Source organism: Pseudoliparis swirei, chromosome 16 (genome assembly GCF_029220125.1).
Source record: "Pseudoliparis swirei isolate HS2019 ecotype Mariana Trench chromosome 16, NWPU_hadal_v1, whole genome shotgun sequence".
NCBI lineage: Eukaryota > Metazoa > Chordata > Actinopteri > Perciformes > Liparidae > Pseudoliparis > Pseudoliparis swirei.
Window position 1 is genome coordinate 24,432,854 of NC_079403.1, and position 19,713 is coordinate 24,452,566.

Below are 19,713 nucleotides of genomic sequence, written 5' to 3' on the forward strand. Positions count from 1 at the left end.
TAAATCCACCTTAGGCCCACATTGACTGTCACATCCTGTGGCTACCCACGATGTATGAAGGCTGTGCTTGACACTCCCACCACGCCCTCCTCCGCCAACCAGAGAGAGGACGCTCACATCCCCGAGTCAGGACTTCACCCACTCCACGTTCTAAAGTGGCATTCATCATTTTCTGCTGGGAGCTGGAGGATAAAGGTAAGGCCGCCGTCGTCGCTTCTCCACTGCGTGGCCTGTTGTGAAGAGAGACCCTTCGGAGGGCACGGAAACCACAACTCTGTGATACTAAGGATTCTGTACATTAAGTACATCCACATCACAAGATCTCAGTCATACAGTATTGACTCTCTTGTCGGAGGTTGTTTGTTACTTTGGTTTTATTTAATTTACAGCTTAATCTGCAGCTGTATATATATATATCTTTATATCTATTTATATTATCCATGCATGTGTTTTAGTCGCTTTTCTGAACTTCCCGTTAACGGCCCATTGGTTGGCAACAAGTGACCAGCAAGTGACCGGCCATCAGGACCCAGAGGAGACTAAATATACACCGGCCTCTGTGATTATGGGGAGCAGTCGTCTGCCTGAGCACACGGCCACGGCCTCTCTGTGTGTTTTTTGGCATTTTAAAGGTATGCTGTGTATTTCAGTCTGTCATCTGAAATCACGTTTCTATGTCACTGGTCACTTTATTTACTGTCACGGTCAACAAGTGAATAAGATGGAAAGGATGGAGGAGATGTGTAGGGACGGTGCTCAGGGTAGATTGAGGAGATTTGTAAGGTTTTTCCTGGTTAAATACATTTAAATAAATAAAATAAGGTAGTCAGTGGAGCGGTTGTTAGTTCAGTTTCGGCATGAAAAGATCCTGAACAATTAAAAAGTGATCCGTCATCAAGAGGATTTGAGACATGAGGAAACTACCTCCTGCTTTGAGTTTTAATACTCAATGCCGACTCGGCTGGTTTTGGGATGAGGTCTCAAAAAACAGAACGTTTCAGAGGGTGAATATAGACAGAAAGTATGTATGAATATGTCAAATAATGCCCTAACCCGGACTCGATTTGTACCATACCGCTATAATTGTCAATATGTTTCAAGTTTCAAGTTTTTTATTTGTTCCAGAGGGACAATGTACATTGATGAACACTTTAAATGCAACATGTAAATGCACCTGATGACAGGCTGAGTGTCCCAGGGGAAGTGCAGAAGTAATAAACTACAATCCATTGTAGTCTACAGCTGACGATACACAACAGGTCGGTCATAAAAAGTTCACAATGGATAAAAAAGAATCGCAGGTATAAAAGAAGCAAGAGAACAAATAACAGTGTCAGCAAGATATTTCACGTTCATCATATTCACTTAAGGGCGTTAATTAATTTGCACATTTAAGTTTTCATTCATATAACATTAAAACATTAATGCATCACATATCCATGACAGTCTTGCCCAAGGACACATCGACATACTGTACTTACTTTTTCCAATGTTGAACATACAGAAAGTCAAAAATACGTTTATCTCGTGTTCGACATAAAGTGAAATAATAGTAATAAAGTGATAAAGTAATAAATAAAAACATCTTCATATCGTTATATAGAGAGAGCTGAGGTTGTTCTGCCATTGTTGATGTAAAAGTGCTTTTAAAAGGTGAATTTAAGACATTGTGTAAAATAGAGAAAATGACCCCAGAGGGTTAGTTGTTACGCCCATCATCAGACTTACTTCATACTGAGGGGTTTTTATATGTGCAAAATACTTTTTAACGATTGCATTTGAGATTCTTTTGATCCTCCAAACCGACATTGAGCTCCGTTCACTGTTATTACATAACTAAACTATAATGGGCACTTGGTAGAGTGCATACCTTCGCAGATCACAAGATTGGGCATTGAACTATGAACATGTTGGCATTAGTTGCATGCCAATTGGATAAAAATTGACCGTGCTATGGTAAAAAGAAGATTTTGACCTTTTCATGACCTTCACCTTGACCTTTGACCAGATTGATCCCAAAATCTAATCAAATGGTCCCCGGATAATAACCAATCATCCCACCAAATTTCATGCGATTCGGTTAATACTTCTTGTGTTATGCGAATAACACGCATACAAATAAATAAATAAATACACGGCGATCAAAACATAACCTTCAGCATTTTCAATGCGAAGGTAACAAATGAAAGTTGTGAAATCCCAGCATGATGTCATAAGATACGCAACATTCTTTGTAAATTGGTGTGTAGTTGTATGTAGTTATGTTCCACATTTGTCATTTCCCGTCAACATGCTTCACCGTTGGTCTTTCTGAAGAAGGTATCTGATTCGATAACTCAATAACATCCTGGCTGACTCCTACATCTGATCATTGTAGCCGTATCCTCAGCTGCCAGTCAGAAATACAGGAGTACAAATAATATCTGGCAGCTGCTCTCTGCGGCCATCTTTGTTTTGTGTGCGCACGAGGAATGTGGCGATGCTGCGGCCGGCGGGCGGCTTGATGTGGTTGCCATGCCGACCTCGTGGTTCCCCAAATGTGGAGCTTTGGGGGAAGAATTCAGGTTTCACTACCTGCTTATCCACACGGAGAGTTTCTCTTTTTAATGACTAGCACGCTTTGAAATGAAAGAGTGAGGAAGTATAAATGGATCAAAGAAGTCTTCTAAAAGGATTCTGGTGGTGACACTTTCAAAAAAATGTTCTTATCGTGAAACATTCGTAACATTCCGAGTGTTCTTCAATGTGTCCTCACATGTGTCCTTCCCCCTTGTTGTCCCCTTGTGATCTGTCCTGAACACATGGAGGCGTGGATGTATTTCCATGGGCAGATTTACGGTTTTCCTGAATCTCATATGATACTATAAGTCCACATCCCGAATGAAGAGCATATTTAGAAGAACGTGTGAATTGATGCTATTTATATTCAGCGTGAAGTGAATATTGTGAGTCCAGGGCTCCATCAGAACGCTGTGAGGGAGGCTTTACTCACCAGAGGGACTGGGTCCAGGTCGCTACCATGAGCTTCTAGTGTGTCATCATGTTAGTCATCACCTGCAGCCGTGTTCATACACACCTGGTGTTCTCGAATGACCCGTTGGCACGCTGAGGTAGAGCGGTAGCCGTTGGGTTCTGGGTCCTTGTGGGTTTCTCTCTTTTTTTCTGGGATCAAACGTGGAAGTTTTATAGCCAAAAGCCGGCCGAGCTAGCAGGCTACGTGCGTTAGCATCCAGGTAAGTAAGTAAGTAAGTAAGTGAGTAAGTGAGTAAGTAAGTAAGGAAGTAAGTAAGTAAGTTACCAAGTAAGTAAGTAAGCAAGTAAGTAAGTAAACAAGTAAGCAAGCAAGTCAGCAAGTAAGTAAGTAAGTATGTAAGTAAGTAAATAAGTCAGTAAGTAAGTAAGTCAGTAAGTAAGTCAGTAATTAAGTAGGTAAGAAAGTAAGTAAGTAAACAAGTAAGTAACCAAGTAAGTAAGCAAGTAAGTAAGTAAATAAGTCAGTAAGTAAGTAAGTATGTATGTAAGTAAGTAAATAAGTAAGTAAGTAAGTAAGTGTGTAAGTAAGTAAGTATGTAAGTAAATATGTAAGTAAGTAAGTAAGTGTGTAAGTAAGTAAGTATGTATGTAAGTAAGTAAGTAAATAAGTAAGTAAGTAAGGATGTCGATGTGTCCTTGGATACGACTTCACCGCACTCGTCCCCCGTGGCTGTGACGCTGTGACGCTGTATGAATATATATCCGTGTGGATGTTAGTTAGTCCTCATGGGCAGGTGAAGCCTTAGCTCCGCCCATCAGTGTGTGAAGGGGTGAATGATGTCATGTCGAAGAGCTCTGATTGGTCAGAAGACTTGAAGTACACAGTCACTCCATTTAAAACCAGACTGAACCGGTTGTTCTTCCTTCAGTCTTTGCATCGACGTACCGATGTTTGGGTGCTTAACAACCGCAAACAAAAGAATCCACATGCATAAGTACAGTGCATCAGAGAGAGAGAGAGAGAGAGAGATTTTGAAAAAAACTTTATTTCAAACTGTGCACCACATAAACCAAATTGCAATCAACACCAAACATTTTAACTGCAGCACCAATCCTGAAAAAGAAAATTGTTCATGGTGCTCAGGTTCTTTTATAACAAAAACCAAAAACTGCTCCCTGAGGCCAGGAGGTGTTCCCCCTCAGTCGCCCTCGCCTCTCGCCCTCCTCTCCTCGTCCTCCACCAGCAGCACCTTGTTGAGGTCGCACAGGATCTTCTTCAACCTGAAGAACTCCTGCTGCGTGAAGGCTCCTCTCTCGTCTTCATTGTGAGGACGGTGGCAGAGAGGAATAATTTGTCCTGGCAGAAGTAGTCCTTCACCTTCACATGCCACATCTGCTTTGTCTTGCGGAGGAAGTCTTTCAACTCCTCCACACTGTAGTGTGGAAGAGGGATGTATTCCCCCTCCTCCGAGCTGTACTCTGGCTCCGCCCCTCTCCTCTTCGACCTCCACAACCTGCTGGGCACCCCCCATCTCTGCCTGCTCTCCCTCTCCTCATCCTGCTGGGAGCCTCCAGTTCCTGCCTGCTCCCTCTCCTCCCCCCTCTGGGTACCTGCAGTCCCTGGTTGCTCCCCCTCCCCCCCGTGCCCTCCGCCCCCCCCCTGGTTCTGCCCCGAGGCCGCCCTGCTGGTGTTCTGCTCAGCAGCTCTCCACCGGTGGCAGTCCCTGGCTATGTGCCCCTCTCGCCCGCAGATGAAGCACCTCCCGTTCCCTGAGGAGATGTAAATGGGGTAGTTGTGCTCGGGCCACCCTGATGAACACCCGGAGGCGGAGCTCTCCACCCTGATGAACACCCGGAGGCGGAGCTCTCCACCCTGATGAATACCCGGAGGCGGAGCTCTTCTCCCCTGTTGTTCAGGATCATAGAGAGATGCCTCCGGTGGGACCACACTGCCTCATCCGGGAGGACTTCCACCCTGAGGGGATCTTCTTCAACCGGGACACTACCTTCCCGTGCTTCACCAGCTCCTTTAAAATTACCTCCTCTTTTATAAAAGGAGGCACGTTGGCCACGGTGACCCTAACCGACGGTGTGGCCAGCGGCGCCACCGGCACATACATGCCTCTGATGACCCGACACCACCACCTCGTTCACCTTCGTCACGCTGTCTAGGAACAGCACCACCGCTCCGTTCATACGGGCAGCGGACCTCACGCAGTCGTCGCCGACCACGTCGCCCACTGCCAGCCCCACCTCCTCCTCCGAGCACGGGAAACTCGGCGCCACTCTAATGCCGTGTGCCCGCGTGAGGAAGCTCATGTCCTCCATGTCACTGGCTCCCCGCTAGCTCCCCGTTAGCCCGCCGGTTAGCTCCCCGCTAGCCGCACGCCGCTAACGCGCACACAGACACACAAACAAAAACCTCTGTGAACTCACACACTCACACAGACAGTCGGGTGAACCCACATACCAGGGCTCTCAAGTGTCACGCATTGAGCGTGAGACTCACGCATTTCGGTCTTAACTCACGCACTCCCGCGGCCCGCCACACATCGTATTTCTCACGCTGAAAAAAACTCGGCTATTTAATATTTGAATGCAGGGGTGCTCAATACGCCAATCGTGATCGATTGGTCGATAGGTCCGCTGCAGAGCTCCGACGCCGGTCTGCGCGCATCGGGACGGAGCAAAGTAAAAGTCACTAGCCCCCCCCCCCCCCCAACAACTCTTCTCGGCTCGATGCCGGCACGCGCAACGCTCAGCTGCGATGCGCGCACAGGTGAGCATCGGGTGCTGATGGAAATGTCACGCTTGCCTGTCTTCAAAACTTGAGAGCCCTGCACATACACTCACAGCAAACATACCTGTTAACCCAGTCACTCTTTAGCGTGGAAAAACCACCGTTAAACCAAACAACTCTCCTCTGCTCCACAACCACACGTCCTCTCACGCTCTGAGAGAGAGAGAGAGAGAGAGAGAGAGAGAGAGAGAGAGAGAGAGAGAGAGAGAGAGAGGAGTCTGTGGGAGCAGGCTTGTGGTGGCTGTTCTCCGGTGCTCCCCTGTCTTTAGAGGCCTCTGACAGGCCTGTATTTCTGTCTCCTCCCAGCGCTCACGTTATTATTCTCTCCATCCTTGCGGTCGGTGAATTCGGGAGAAAGCGCGCGGCTCCTAAAGCGATAAGTCACGTCACGTCACGGGAACTCACTAAAGCATTTTTAACGCTCCTGTGGCTCGAGACAAACACGCAACACGGACGTCCCTGTTACCGGGCGGATTACAATCTGATATTATTATAAATGAACTAAACATTCAGCTTTGTGTGAAATGGTTCTTTAAACGTCTCCAATCAATACTTCAACTTAAAGGATCATTTTGCATTTCTATCAATGATTCAAGGATAACAGAGGGTTGAAGAAGGAGGAGGAGGAGGAGGAGAAGGAAGATGAGGAGAAGAAGAAGAAAAAGAAGGAGAAGAAGAAGAAGAAGAAGAAGAAGAAGAGGAGGATGAAGTAGGAGAAAGAGGATGAGGAGAAGAAGAAGAACAAAAAGAAGGAGGAGGAGAAGGAAGATGAAGAGAAGAATGAGAAGAAGAAGAAAAAGAAGGAGGAGGAGAAGAAGAAAAAGGAGGAGAAGAAGGAGGAGGAAGAAGAAAAAGAAGAAGAAGACGCTCAATTCTGTAGAGCGGTTTTTGAGATTGCATCAAGTGGAATGAAAACATTTCATTGACGTATAAACAATGGGCCCCGTTGTCATCCACTATGAGGCCCCTAGAGGACGTGTGTGTTTGTGTGTGTGTGTGATACCAGTGTTACTAGAGTTCATTAAAGAGAGATGACCTCCAGGGTCGGTAACGTTGTCCTGATGGCTGTAGGAATACAGAGGTCAATACAAAGGTCATGAGGTCATGATTAATATCCTGGTTGTTTTAACAATAATTTAGCACAGTTGGACTGGACTGAGGAAGAGGAAGAGGAAGACTATTCTCCCAGAGTCATGTTGCTGTGGTCATTGGAGCGCAATACTGCTACTCGCCCCTGGAGGCATGAGAGGACGACCACCGAGCAGGTAGGGCCTCAGAGCTGGGAGTACATTTGTCTTTGCATTAGATGTCTTGATTACTCTGTGTGTGTGTGTGTGTGTGTGTGTGTGTGTGTGTGTGTGTGTGTGTGTGTGTGTGTGTGTGTGTGTGTGTGTGTGTGTGTGTGTGTGTGTGTGTGTGTGTGTGTGTGTGTGTGTGTGTGTGTGTGTGTGTGTGTGTGTGTGCGTGTGTGTGTGTGTGTGTGTGTGTGTGTGTGTGTGTGTGTGTGGCTGTAGCACAGCTGTTGACCTGGTCTTTATTGTGGCGGCTCGTGGGCGTCGGCTTCTCCGACCGACACGGTGAAGCAGTGGCTCAACATCACCGGCCAGTTTGACACGGTCCCACTACACACAGGTACCCTCACGGAGGTTCCTCAGGTACCCCTCACGGAGGTTCCTCAGGTACCCTCACACGGAGGTTCCTCAGGTACCTCACACGGAGGTTCCTCAGGTACCCTCACACGGAGGTTCCTCAGGTACCCTCACCGGAGGTTCCACAGGTACCCTCACAGGAGGTTCCACAACCCTCACACGGAGGTTCAGGTACCCTCTGCAGGTTCCTCATGTACCCTCACACGGAGGTTCAGGTACCCTCACACGGAGGTTCCTCAGGTACCCTCACGGAGGTTCCTCAGGCACCCTCACGGAGGTTCACCGAGCAGGGTTCTTCAAGTGATGCCATAGAAGAACCATATCTGGTTCCATAGAGGACCTTTCAAACCAGAGTTCTTTCAAGAACCATTTCCTTAAATAGTTCTTCAAAAGAACCTAAAGGTGTCTCAAAGAACCTTCAAAAATGGTTCTTTACAGACACCCTTCTAATTCCTTGAAGAGCCTTTCAAACCAGGGTTCTTTAAAGAACCATGTCCTTTATTGTTCTTGAAAGAACCTATAAAGTTGTCTCAAAGGAACCTTCAATAATTGTTCTTTAAGGCACCATATCTGGTTCCAAGAACCTTTCAAACCAGGGTTCTTCAAAGAACCATGTCCTTAAATAGTTCTTCAAAAAACCTATAAAGGTTTCTCAAATGAAAAAAATGGTTCTCCAGTAGGTGATGGTTCTTCGAAGAACCACAAAGATCACTGTCTTTCTGCTTTAGTTGGTATCTTTAAGCGTTCGATTACCTGTGAGGCCCATTCCAAGTACTCCAGAGCTTCAGTAAACCTTCTCTGGTTATCTGTGTATTTGTGTATCTCTGCATCTCTGCATTTCTGCATCTCTGTATCTCTTGTCTGTGTATCTCTGGATCTCTGTATCTCTGCATCTCTGTATCTGTGTATCTCTGGATCTCTGTATCTCTTGTCTGTGTATCTGTGTATCTCTGCATCTCTGCATCTCTGCATCTCTGTATCTGTGTATCTCTGGATCTCTGTATCTCTTGTCTGTGTATCTGTGTATCTGTGTATCTCTGCATCTCTGCATCTCTGTATCTGTGTATCTCTGGATCTCTGTATCTCTTGTCTGTGTATCTCTGCATCTCTGCATCTCTGTATCTCTGTATCTCTGCATCTCTGTATCTCTGTATCTGTGTATATGTGTATCTCTGGATCTCTGTATCTCCTGTCTGTGTATCTGTGTATCTGTGTATCTGTGTATCTGTGTATCTCTGCATCTCTGCATCTCTATCTGTGTGTCTGTGCAGGTGGCTGTGATTAGCTCGAGGTGCAGTAGTCACAAGTCGATTGGCTGTTGCAGAGCGGAGCGAGCGTGCGGGGTGTACGGTGTGACCATATCCCGGATGTAGACGGGCCCGATCCGTCCAGAGCACGGTACGCCAGGACCAGTGTTTTGAAGCGGATGCGGCAGCCACGGTAACCAGTGGAGAGGCGGAGGAGCGGAGTGGTGTGGGTGAATTTCGGGAGGCTGAAGACCAGTCGAGCTGCTGCATTCTGGATGAGCTGCAGGGTCGGATGGCCTTAGCAGGTAGACCAGCCAGGAGGAGTTGCAGTAGTCGAGGCGTGAAATGACCAGAGCCTGGATCAGAACCTCGCCTTCTGAGTAAGAAGAGGACGTATTCTCCTGATGTTGTGCAGCATGTACCTACAGGAACGCGTCATCGCAGCGATGTTGGCCGTCAGGAGAGTTGACTGTCGAGTGTCACCGAGGTTCCTGGCAGTCCGGGTAGGGGCCAACACAGAGCTGTTGAAGGTGATAGTCAGGTCGTGGGTGGGGGAGCCTTTCCCTGGAAGGAATAGTAGCTCAGTCTTGTCAGGGTTGATCTTCAGGTGGTGAGCAGACATCCACTGAGAGATGTCAGTCAGACGAGCAGAGATTCGCCGCCACCTGTGTTTCGGACGGTGGAAACGAGAAGATCAGTTGGGTGTCATCAGCATAGCTATGGTAGGAGAAGCCATGCGAGCGAATGACAGAGCCGAGAGAATTTGTGTACAGAGAGAAGAGGAGGGACCCAGGACGGAGCCTTGAGGAACCCCAGTAGTGAGAGGACAAGGATCAGACACAGATCCTCTCCAAGTTACCCGGTAGGTGCGGTCTTTAAGGTAGGAAGAGAAAAGAGCGAGTGCAGTGCCTGAGATCCCCAGGTCCTGAAGAGAAGAGATCAGGATCTGGTGGTTCACAGTGTCAAATGCTGCAGAAAGGTCGAGAAGGATAAGGACAGAGGAGAGAGGCAGCTCTGGCAGTGTGAAGCTGCTCAGAGACAGCAAGGAGGGCCGTCTCTGTCGAGTGGCCGGCCTTGAATCCAGACTGGTGAGGGTCAAGAAGGTTGTTACTGTGGAGATAGGAGGACACTTGGCTCAAGATAGCTCGCTCCAGAGTTTTGGAGAGAAAAGGAAGAAGAGAGACCGGTCTGTAGTTGCTGACTTCAGACGGGTCGAGCGTGGGTTTCTTCAGGAGAGGGTTGACTCTCGCCTCCTTCAGAGAGTTAGAGAAACAGCCAGTTGAGAGGGAGCTGTTAATAAGATGGGTGAGGAAGGTCAGAAGGTCAGGAGCAATAGCCTGGAGAATGGGAGACGGGACGGATCAAGGGCGCAGGAGGTCGGTCGGGCGGAGGTCACCAAGCTAAGAACTTGATTGGGAGACAAGGGGTGAAAGAGGAAGAGAGGGGATGAAGAAGTTAGTGTTGGTGAGGTGATAGAAGATGGATTTGTAAAGGAGGAGTGTATGTCGTCTATCTTGTTTGTAAAGTAGTCGACAAAGTGGCTCGGCAAAAGGGTGGAAGGAGGAGGGGACAGGGGATCAAGGAGGTTGGAAAAGATAGAGAAGAGTTTTTGGGGTTAGAGAAGGAAGACTGAATTTTGGTCAGGTAGAACGAGCTTTTGGCTGCAGAGATAGAGGAAGAGAAGGAGGAGAGGAGAGATTGATAGAAGAGCAAGTCTTCCGCTTGATTCGACATTTTCTTTCCGCCGCAGGGTGGCTCTCTCGTCCGACAACCACGGAGCCGGAGAGGATTTCCGAACCGGTCGTGTCTTAAAAGGACAAAGAGAATCAAGAGATGAAGACAGGGAAGAGAGGAGAGTGTCTGCGGCAGAGTTAGGATGCATGAGTGAGAAGCAGTCAGTTGAGGGAGAGCAGATAGGACAGAGGAGGCCAGAGAGGAGGGGCAGAGGGTGCGAATGTTGCGGCGTACAGGTGCAGAGTCTGTAGATATGGGTGGGTTGTCAGTACCAGAGAGCGAGAGAGTAAGAGATGAAGAAGTGGTCAGAGACATGGAGAGGAGTCACAGTGAGGTTAGAGGTAGAGCAGTTTCTTGTGAAAATGTAGTCAAGGTGGTTGCCGGCTTTGTGAGTAGGAGGGGAGGGACTGAGTGAGAGGTTAAAGGAAGACAGTAAGAGTAAGAGATCACATGACTTCTCTGTCTGGATGTTAAAGTCACCCAGAAGGATGAGCGGGGGGCCGTGTTCCGAAGTTCGATGGGAGGACGTCTAGCTCGTCAAGAAATCTCCCAAAGAACCAGGGGACGGTGAGAACAACAATGTGAAGTTGAACCGGATGAGTAACGGTCACCGCATGAAACTCAAAAGTCAGTGGGATAAAGAGTGGAAGCGGGTAGGGACAGAAACACCATGTGGGTGAGATGAGTAAACCTGTACCTCCACCCCGACCAGAGGGTCTGGGTGTGTGGCTAAAGGAGAAGGCAGAGGAGAGAGCAGCCGGTAGACGTGTTGTCTGCTGTGATCCAGGTCTCAGTGAGAGCCAGGAAGTCAGCGACTGCTCCACAGCAAAGCCAGAGATGAAGTCGGCCTTGCGGTTGGCTGACTGACAGTTCAGAGGCCTCCTGTGACCAGGTGCTGGGTGTGAGTAGAACGGGTAGGAAGGATAACAGAGGAGGGGTTCCGGTACATGAATGAGCGAGTCCTATAGTAACTACGAGTGAGATACGCACAGGTATGGAAGACACACATATTCAAAAATGGGGAAATACTCAGCCAAGACCGAAGACTCTATGTCTTTGTCCTCTAGTCTTGTCTCCAACGGAAGACTCCTATGTCTTTGTCCTCTAGTCTTGCCTCCAACGGAAGACTCCTATGTCTTTGTCCTCCAGTCTTGACTCAACGGAAGACTCCTATGTCTTTGTCCTCCGAGTCACGCTGGCTACAGCTGACGCCAAAACCCCACCCGGTTATGAGCCCAAGTTAGTGCCAATTACCTCCAGCTGCGTTGACACCGCCCCTTGGCTTTTGGTATTCAAATGACACTCAATAGAAACCAGGTGACGATCGCTCGTCCAATCAGTGAAGATTCAGGTGTCGGAACACAGGACACACCTCTCTACCAAAACAACTCCTTAAAACAGGACAGACTAACAATCTAGCAGCTTTAAACAACAAATACAACAGTAACTTTAGCAGATAAAACTAGTTTAAAGAAGATACTTAGCAGGATCCAAGTAGTCAGTAGTCTCGCCTCACAGGTAGAAAATGCACACGTCAATGAAAACATTTCATTGACGTATAAACAATGGGCCCCGGGGGTCATCCACTATGAGGCCCCGAGAGGACGTGTTTGTGTGTGTGTTTGTGTGTGTGTGTGATACCAGCGTTACTAGAGTTCATTAAAGAGAGATGACCTCCAGGGTCGGTAACGTTGTCCTGATGGCTGTAGGAATACAGAGGTCAATACAAAGGTCATGAGGTCATGATTAATATCCTGGTTGTTTTAACAATAATTTAGCACAGTTGGACTGGACTGAGGAAGAGGAAGAGGAAGACTACTCTCCCACAGAGTCATGTTGCTGTGGTCATTATGGAGCGCAATACTGCTACTGCGCCCCCTGGAGGCCGCAGAGGAGGACGACCACCGAGCAGGTAGGGCCTCCAGAGCTGGGAGTACATTTGTCTTTGCATTAGATGTGTCTTTGATTACTCTGTGTGTGTGTGTGTGTGTGTGTGTGTGTGTGTGTGTGTGTGTGTGTGTGTGTGTGTGTGTGTGTGTGTGTGTGTGTGTGTGTGTGTGTGTGTGTGTGTGTGTGTGTGTGTGTGTGTGTGTGTGTGTGTGTGTGTGTGTGTGTGTGTGTGTGTGTGTGTGTGTGTGTGTGTGTGTGTGTGTGTGTATAGGCTGTAGCACAGCTGTTAATGACCTGGTCTTTATTGTCGACGGCTCGTGGAGCGTCGGCTTCTCCGACTTCGACACGGCGAAGCAGTGGCTCGTCAACATCACCGGCCAGTTTGACATCAGCTCCCACTACACACAGGTACCCTCACACGGAGGTTCCTCAGGTACCCTCACACGGAGGTTCCTCAGGTACCCTCACACGGAGGTTCCACAGGTACCCTCACACGGAGGTTCCTCAGGTACCCTCACACGGAGGTTCCTCAGGTACCCTCAAACGGAGGTTCCACAGGTACCCTCACACGGAGGTTCCTCAGGTACCCTCACACGGAGGTTCCTCAGGTACCCTCACACGGAGGTTCCACAGGTACCCTCACACGGAGGTTCCTCAGGTACCCTCACACGGAGGTTCCTCAGGTACCCTCACACGGAGGTTCCACCGGGAACCGAGCAGGGTTCTTCAGAGTGATGCCATAGAAGAACCATATCTGGTTCCGCAGAGGACCTTTCAAACCAGAGTTCTTTCAAGAACCATTTCCTTAAATAGTTCTTCAAAGAACCTATAAAGGTGTCTCAAAGAACCTTCAAAAATGGTTCTTTAAGACACCCTTCTTGGTTCCTTGAAGAGCCTTTCAAACCAGGGTTCTTTAAAGAACCATGTCCTTTAATTGTTCTTGAAAGAACCTATAAAGTTGTCTCAAGGAACCTTCAATAATTGTTCTTTAAGGCACCATATCTGGTTCCACCAAGAACCTTTCAAACCAGGGTTCTTCAAAGAACCATGTCCTTAAATAGTTCTTCAAAAAACCTATAAAGGTTTCTCAAATGAAAAAAATGGTTCTCCAGTAGGTGATGGTTCTTCGAAGAACCACAAAGATCACTGTCTTTCTGCTTTAGTTTGTATCTTTAAGCGTTCGATTACCTGTGAGGCCCATTCCAAGTACTCCAGAGCTTCAGTAAACCTTCTCTGGTTATCTGTGTATTTGTGTATCTCTGCATCTCTGCATTTCTGCATCTCTGTATCTCTTGTCTGTGTATCTCTGGATCTCTGTATCTCTGCATCTCTGTATCTCTGGATCTCTGTATCTCTTGTCTGTGTATCTGTGTATCTCTGCATCTCTGCATCTCTGTATCTGTGTATCTCTGGATCTCTGTATCTCTTGTCTGTGTATCTGTGTATCTCTGCATCTCTGCATCTCTGTATCTCTGTATCTCTGCATCTCTGTATCTCTTGTCTGTGTATATGTGTATCTCTGGATCTCTGTATCTCCTGTCTGTGTATCTCTGTATCTGTGTATCTGTGTATCTGTGTATCTGTGTATCTCTGCATCTCTGCATCTCTGCATCTCTGTATCTGTGTGTCTGTGCAGGTGGCTGTGATCCAGTACAGTGACACTCCTCGACTGGAGATCCCTCTGGGGAAGCACCAGAGTGGAGTGAAGCTCATCCCGGCCATACAGAGCATCAGCTACCTGGGAGGAAACACACAGGCACGACGGCTGTTATTCTTTATGTGACGAGCAGAAAAAGAAGTTCAAGAAAAACGGATGAATAGGGTTGAAATATGACATATTTCCATGATTAAAGTATTCATTATTCAAATAAAACACATTTAACTTTTGAAGATGACAGTTTAGCCATCTGTCACGTCAATTCACCACTATTTGTGAAGCTCCAAAAGTAAAAAAAATCAATTAAAAAAAGTTGACAAAAAGTTGAAATTTTATAAATTATGAAGATCGAAGTCAAAATGCACCATAATAAAAAAAGGTTAAGAGCTTAAGCCATAAAATCCCCAAAGTAACAACTGCCTGAAGGTTTTATTCACCTAACAATGTGACAATCAACACAATCAAATACAATAAAAATATTGGTTGAAATATGACACATCTCCATGAATACACTATTACATCATCATAACACCTTCAACTTTTTAAGCCAAGCAATGGAAACAGTGTAGGACTCTGTCAGCTCAAATCAGCACTATCGTAGTCAAAAATGGTTGAAATATGATAAATTATGAAGATTTAAGTCAACATGGAACACATTAAACAACATGTAACTGTGTTGGTTAAGTATTGATATTTTACACAAAATATTCATGTGATAAATGACATTAATATATTAATTCAACACTTTGTCCATACAAACCCTGGTTGCTGCACTCAAGACTCCTCATGGTTGATTGACATATAAAATGTTCTCGACAAAACCACCGACACCCGAAACAAGACACTAATAAAGTGGAACAAGCACAGATTTAGACGATTTACTTTTCCACGGAGAGTTTCAAAAGCATTTGTATGTGTTTGTATAATGTGATTTGTAATTTGCCTGGAAACATGGCGGACATCCCAGTTCACACACGTGACCTCTCCCAGCATCGAAGGCGTATTTCGTCCTCACTGTTCTCCCACTGTGTTGCAGACCGGCAGGGCCATCAAGTTTGCCGTGGACCACGTCTTCGCCTCCTCCCACCGAGCCAGCCAGGTCAAGAACCGCATCGCCGTCGTGGTTACCGACGGAAAATCTCAGGATGACGTGGTAAATGTCACTTTGTTTAGGTGAAACCAAGTCACGTTTGTTTGATTCGCCCAAATCAATAGTAGCCGAGTTATATATGTCAGTGTGAAAAGAAGAAGGACAGGACCTCCCCCCATAGAACCTCAACAAGAAAACACTGTCCAACATGGGGGCATTGAAAGAGCCATTTTGTTTGTTTTTGTTTGGTTGGACCTCCCACCACTAGGGGGCGAATGGCCAATGTCAATAAACACAGACCAATATAATCAGGTACTATGGTCAGGTGTTGCTAGATTGGCAAGAGCACACAGTTTTTGGACCACAATGTGTTTTGATATCTTTCATTTTTTGGGAACAGACAAGTGGGTTTGGACAAGGAACGTATATTTTGGTTTCTGTTGGAAAACATACAACTTTATAAATAAATAAATAACCTTTCACATTACAAACTGGACATTGCATATGTTTATTGCACGAAACTAAACCTCCAAGCTTCCATAGGACCTTTTTTTGATAGGCAACGTGGTCACTACAGGCATGACACTGGCTTTTTGGTGAAAGCTGTTGGCTCTACTATTGTGAATTGTATTTCTATCACACTGTTCTTCCCTCTGTCATGGGTCCCTTTGTCCTTTTCACCAGCGCCTATGTTTCTCTAGGTGGATGCCAGTATGGAGGCACGAGCTCAGGGCATTACCGTGTTTGCCGTTGGAGTCGGCAGTGAGATCACCACCTCGGAGCTGGTTTCCATCGCCAATAGACCATCATCAGCATATGTTCTATACGCCGAAAACTACACGACCATCGAACGTATTCAAGGGTCCATGGAGCAAAAGCTGTGTGAAGGTTGGGTTACAGTTCATCTATCTACTTGACAAGTTCTCAATTCCCCTGGTTGTGATGGTGTATTCTCTCTACTCTGTTGAAACAATAACCTCAATGTGACTTCATATAGAAATATAGGATTCTCACAGATAATGTCAATCAAAAAGGTTTCTGCTCCGGCAATGAGTTTCATTATGGATTGTAAAAGAGACTTTTTTTGGAGCCAGGTGCACCTGATAGCTCCTCCCACTTCCCATTACTCTTAGTTAGATTTTGTATGACTGTAGAGTGACATTAACTAGATATAATTGAGTATCATCTGCATAACAATGAAAGTTTATGGAGTTTTTCCTGATAATATTTCTCAAAGGAAGCATATATAAGGTAAATAAAAGTGGTCCGAGCACAGAACCTTGTGAAACTCCATGGCTAACATTGGTGGTCATCGAGGCTTCATCGTTTACAAAGTTATGAAGGTTTATGGAGTGTTTCCTGATAAAATTGCCCAAAGGAAGCTTATATAAGGTAAACAAAAGTGGTCCAAGCACAGAACCTTGGGGAACTCCGTGACTAACGTTGGTGTTCATCGAGGCTTCATCGTTTATAAATACTAACTGAGATTGTTCAGATAAACAATACATTCAGTGGTTCATTTAAAATTCATTTCAATTGTCACGTCCACAAAAATATATAAGTCAATATCCAAAAAAATAACGCAGTTGACCCAAACATTTTACACATTATTGTTTGCATATTTATTATAGGTTTGCTTTCTTTCTAGAGTCCGTGTGTCCTACACGAATCCCGGTGGCGTCTCGTGATGAGAGAGGCTTCGAGCTGATGCTGGGCATGAACATCCACAAGAAGGCCAAGAAGATCCTTGGCTCTCTGGTTTCTATGGCCGCTTACACTCTCACGGCCTCTACAGACATTACTGAGAATACCAGGTAGAAGATTATAAGGAAATCAAGGAATGAAGAATAAGTACATTGACATTTCATTTAATCAACTATTGTTTCTATGAGTAGCTTGACTTCTTCCTTGTTCTAGGGACATCTTCCCAGAGGGCCTCCCTCCGTCCTATGTGTTCGTAGCCACGCTGCGTCTGAAGGGGTCTTCGAGCAAGCTGACCTTTGACCTTTGGAGGGTACTGTCGAAGGATAAGGAGATCCAGGCTGCAGTGACGCTGAGTGGGAAAGACAAAACAATCATCTTCACCACCACCAGCATGACGGAGCAGGAGCAGAGAGTCACCTTCAAAGCCGGCTTTCAGGTTGGTGTTGGGGTTCAGGTCCATGTCCGTGCAGACCAACACGGCTTTGATCTACAAGTACTGACACATGCTCTTTGTCCAATATGAACAAGTGTGAAAATGCTTGATATCTTTCTCAGTCAAATTTAAATTAGAAAATAATGTCTCTACCTTGGCCTCTTGAGTGACTCCCAGTTCAATACAAACATTATTGAAAGAGGTTTACTTTACAAATGAGGGATGACGTCATCTTGCCTCTTTTCACAATGACAATGTAATTGTCATTTATTTTAATTTACTAATTTGATTTGAAGTCATTCTTAATTTGTTTACACCTGTTAATCAAGACAAACATGGCGGAGTCGTTTTTGCTCGTGTAGACCGGAGCGGCTGCTATCACTTACAGTCCTGTGACGGAAATTCAACCATACCAAATTAATGTGATACTGCATCTGCATATTAAACAGAAGCTTACACCTAAATCATATTACATCTTAATTATCATAAATAAGCCAACACATCTTCAGTTGCACAGTTAGTAACAGAGATTCTTCTTCTGGCTAAGAACAATCAGGATAGAGGCATTCTGGAGTCATTTTCATACGACCTCAGTTTTCATATTAAATGCTCCAAAAACAAAAAAACATGCTGGTGTAGAGATAATTAAAACATTTTATGTGTTTAAGTTTTGTCTCAAAATACTGTAATATAAGGACATTTATTGGAATATTAAATCAATATTTATTCTGTGATTCTACAATACATAGTTTAACAATTTGTAAAAAAAAAAAAAAATGCAGATTCTTTAAATGACTCAAATTGGTTGTATTTACATTTTTCTTCTTCTTTTTGGTGTATACACATCATTTTGGATCTAGCATGTATGACTTTGAAGCTAGATATCCCAACAATAAGCACATTATATCAGTAACGAAGACAGAATAACAAGACTTAAGGTAGTGACTTTAGCACCATAAATAATAGTGCTTAAAATTGGATAATAACGTATACAAATATGAGAAAAACTGTCATATTTTCCTGCCCCTGAAAGAGGTATTGTGTTATTAGAGTGTACTCTAATATTTTCCTGCCCCGAAAGAGGTACTGTGTTATTAGCGTGTACTCTGTTTCCTCCAACCTGTCACTGAAGCAGCCATGTTCTGCTCCGTTCAATACAAAACTGAACCAGTGACGATGTGACAGAAGCCAGTGGGAGGCCCAAAGAGAACATTTCCTCCTCTAAACCACTGCATCTCCCCAGTGGAAACATGCTGGTGGACGTGTAGTTCTTGGACATGTCCCACCAGCCCTCATCCTAACACAACTAGACGTTAGCGTAGCGTATTCATCACGTTTGCATTTATGTTATTACATTTGATTTGATGTGGCGCGAGCATGTGAAATGATGACTGTGGATCACTCCCAATGAAACAACTGCTGCTCTGTTTCTCTCCCTCTGGATAGAAAGGATTGTGAAGGGAAAAATAAATGAGTCTTTTAATACCTTGCTGGTTATAACTATTTGTGGTAGCATTTAGGGTCTTACTGGCACGCACACATAAAACAACCCACAAATGTGGAAGGATGTTTGAAACGAGGTTTGACACGTTAATGCTTGTTTTTCTTATGCAACTTTGAATGAAATGTTTCAGTGTTATTCATGTACAGTCTCCCAGTAAGGTTTTTTTTTTCTTCGTATTTGAGAAAAAACATAGGTATTTATGAACTATCTGTGCCTTCTCTCAGACGCTGTATGATGGAAAGTGGCATCAGTTCAAAGTCCTGGTGAGACCACGTCACGTGACCGGTTTCCTTGACGATGAACTGATCCAGGAAATAAGGCTGAAACCCGTTGAGCCCATCTACATCAATGGGGAGACACAGGTTGCTAAGAGACGGGGAACAGACGTCACTGTGCCCGTGAGTAGTAACTAACCCCTGTGTTTGGCTCGTGAAAAATGAGTTGATTGGAGAAACAGATGGAAATGAGAAGTTAATGCTGCCACAAATCTCGCTAAAATTCGCGAAAATTCTTAAAGTTTAAGACATGCTTGAAGTTTAGCGAGCTGGTTGGTTTCTTCTGGTTTCATCGAGAGATATAATTGAGTATAATCTGTATCACAAAGAAGGTTTATGGAGTGTTTCCTGATAATATTGCCCAAAGGAAGCATATATAGGTAAAGGTAAATAAAAGTGGTCCAAGCACAGAACCTTGTGGAACTCCGTAACGTTGGTGGTCATCGAGGCTTCATCGTTTACAAATACAAACTGAGATCGATCTGATGAATAGGATTTAAACCAACTTAATGCGGGACCTGAAATGCCAATCGACTGATGCAGTCTCTGTAATAGGATGTCATGATCAATTGTATCCAACGCAGTACTACGGTCTTCATTAATAATCTCTTACATTTTACCTTTTCATTCAGGTGGAGATTCAGAAGCTGCGTCTTTACTGCGATCCTCATCAGAGTGAAAGAGAAACCGCATGTGAGATCTACTCTGTGGTAAGAGCTCCACTGGCTGCTGTATCGACCACACAGTCTGGCTCCCA

The 19,713-nt window shown here is 45.3% G+C and overlaps 1 protein-coding gene across 1 annotated transcript in view; it reads left to right on the forward strand.

Annotated features, from left to right (window-relative positions):
* Positions 1-177: 177 nt before the first annotated feature.
* si:dkey-225n22.4 (collagen alpha-1(XXI) chain) overlaps positions 178-19,713 on the forward strand; it is a 48,481-nt gene continuing 28,945 nt past the window's right edge. Inside the window, 10 exon segments of the mRNA XM_056434811.1 lie at positions 178-195; positions 12,187-12,315; positions 12,565-12,701; positions 13,930-14,049; positions 14,987-15,103; positions 15,742-15,928; positions 16,689-16,854; positions 16,958-17,180; positions 18,906-19,079; positions 19,589-19,666. Coding sequence (XP_056290786.1) covers positions 12,237-12,315; positions 12,565-12,701; positions 13,930-14,049; positions 14,987-15,103; positions 15,742-15,928; positions 16,689-16,854; positions 16,958-17,180; positions 18,906-19,079; positions 19,589-19,666 — 1,281 coding nt within the window. The 5' untranslated portion in view covers positions 178-195; positions 12,187-12,236.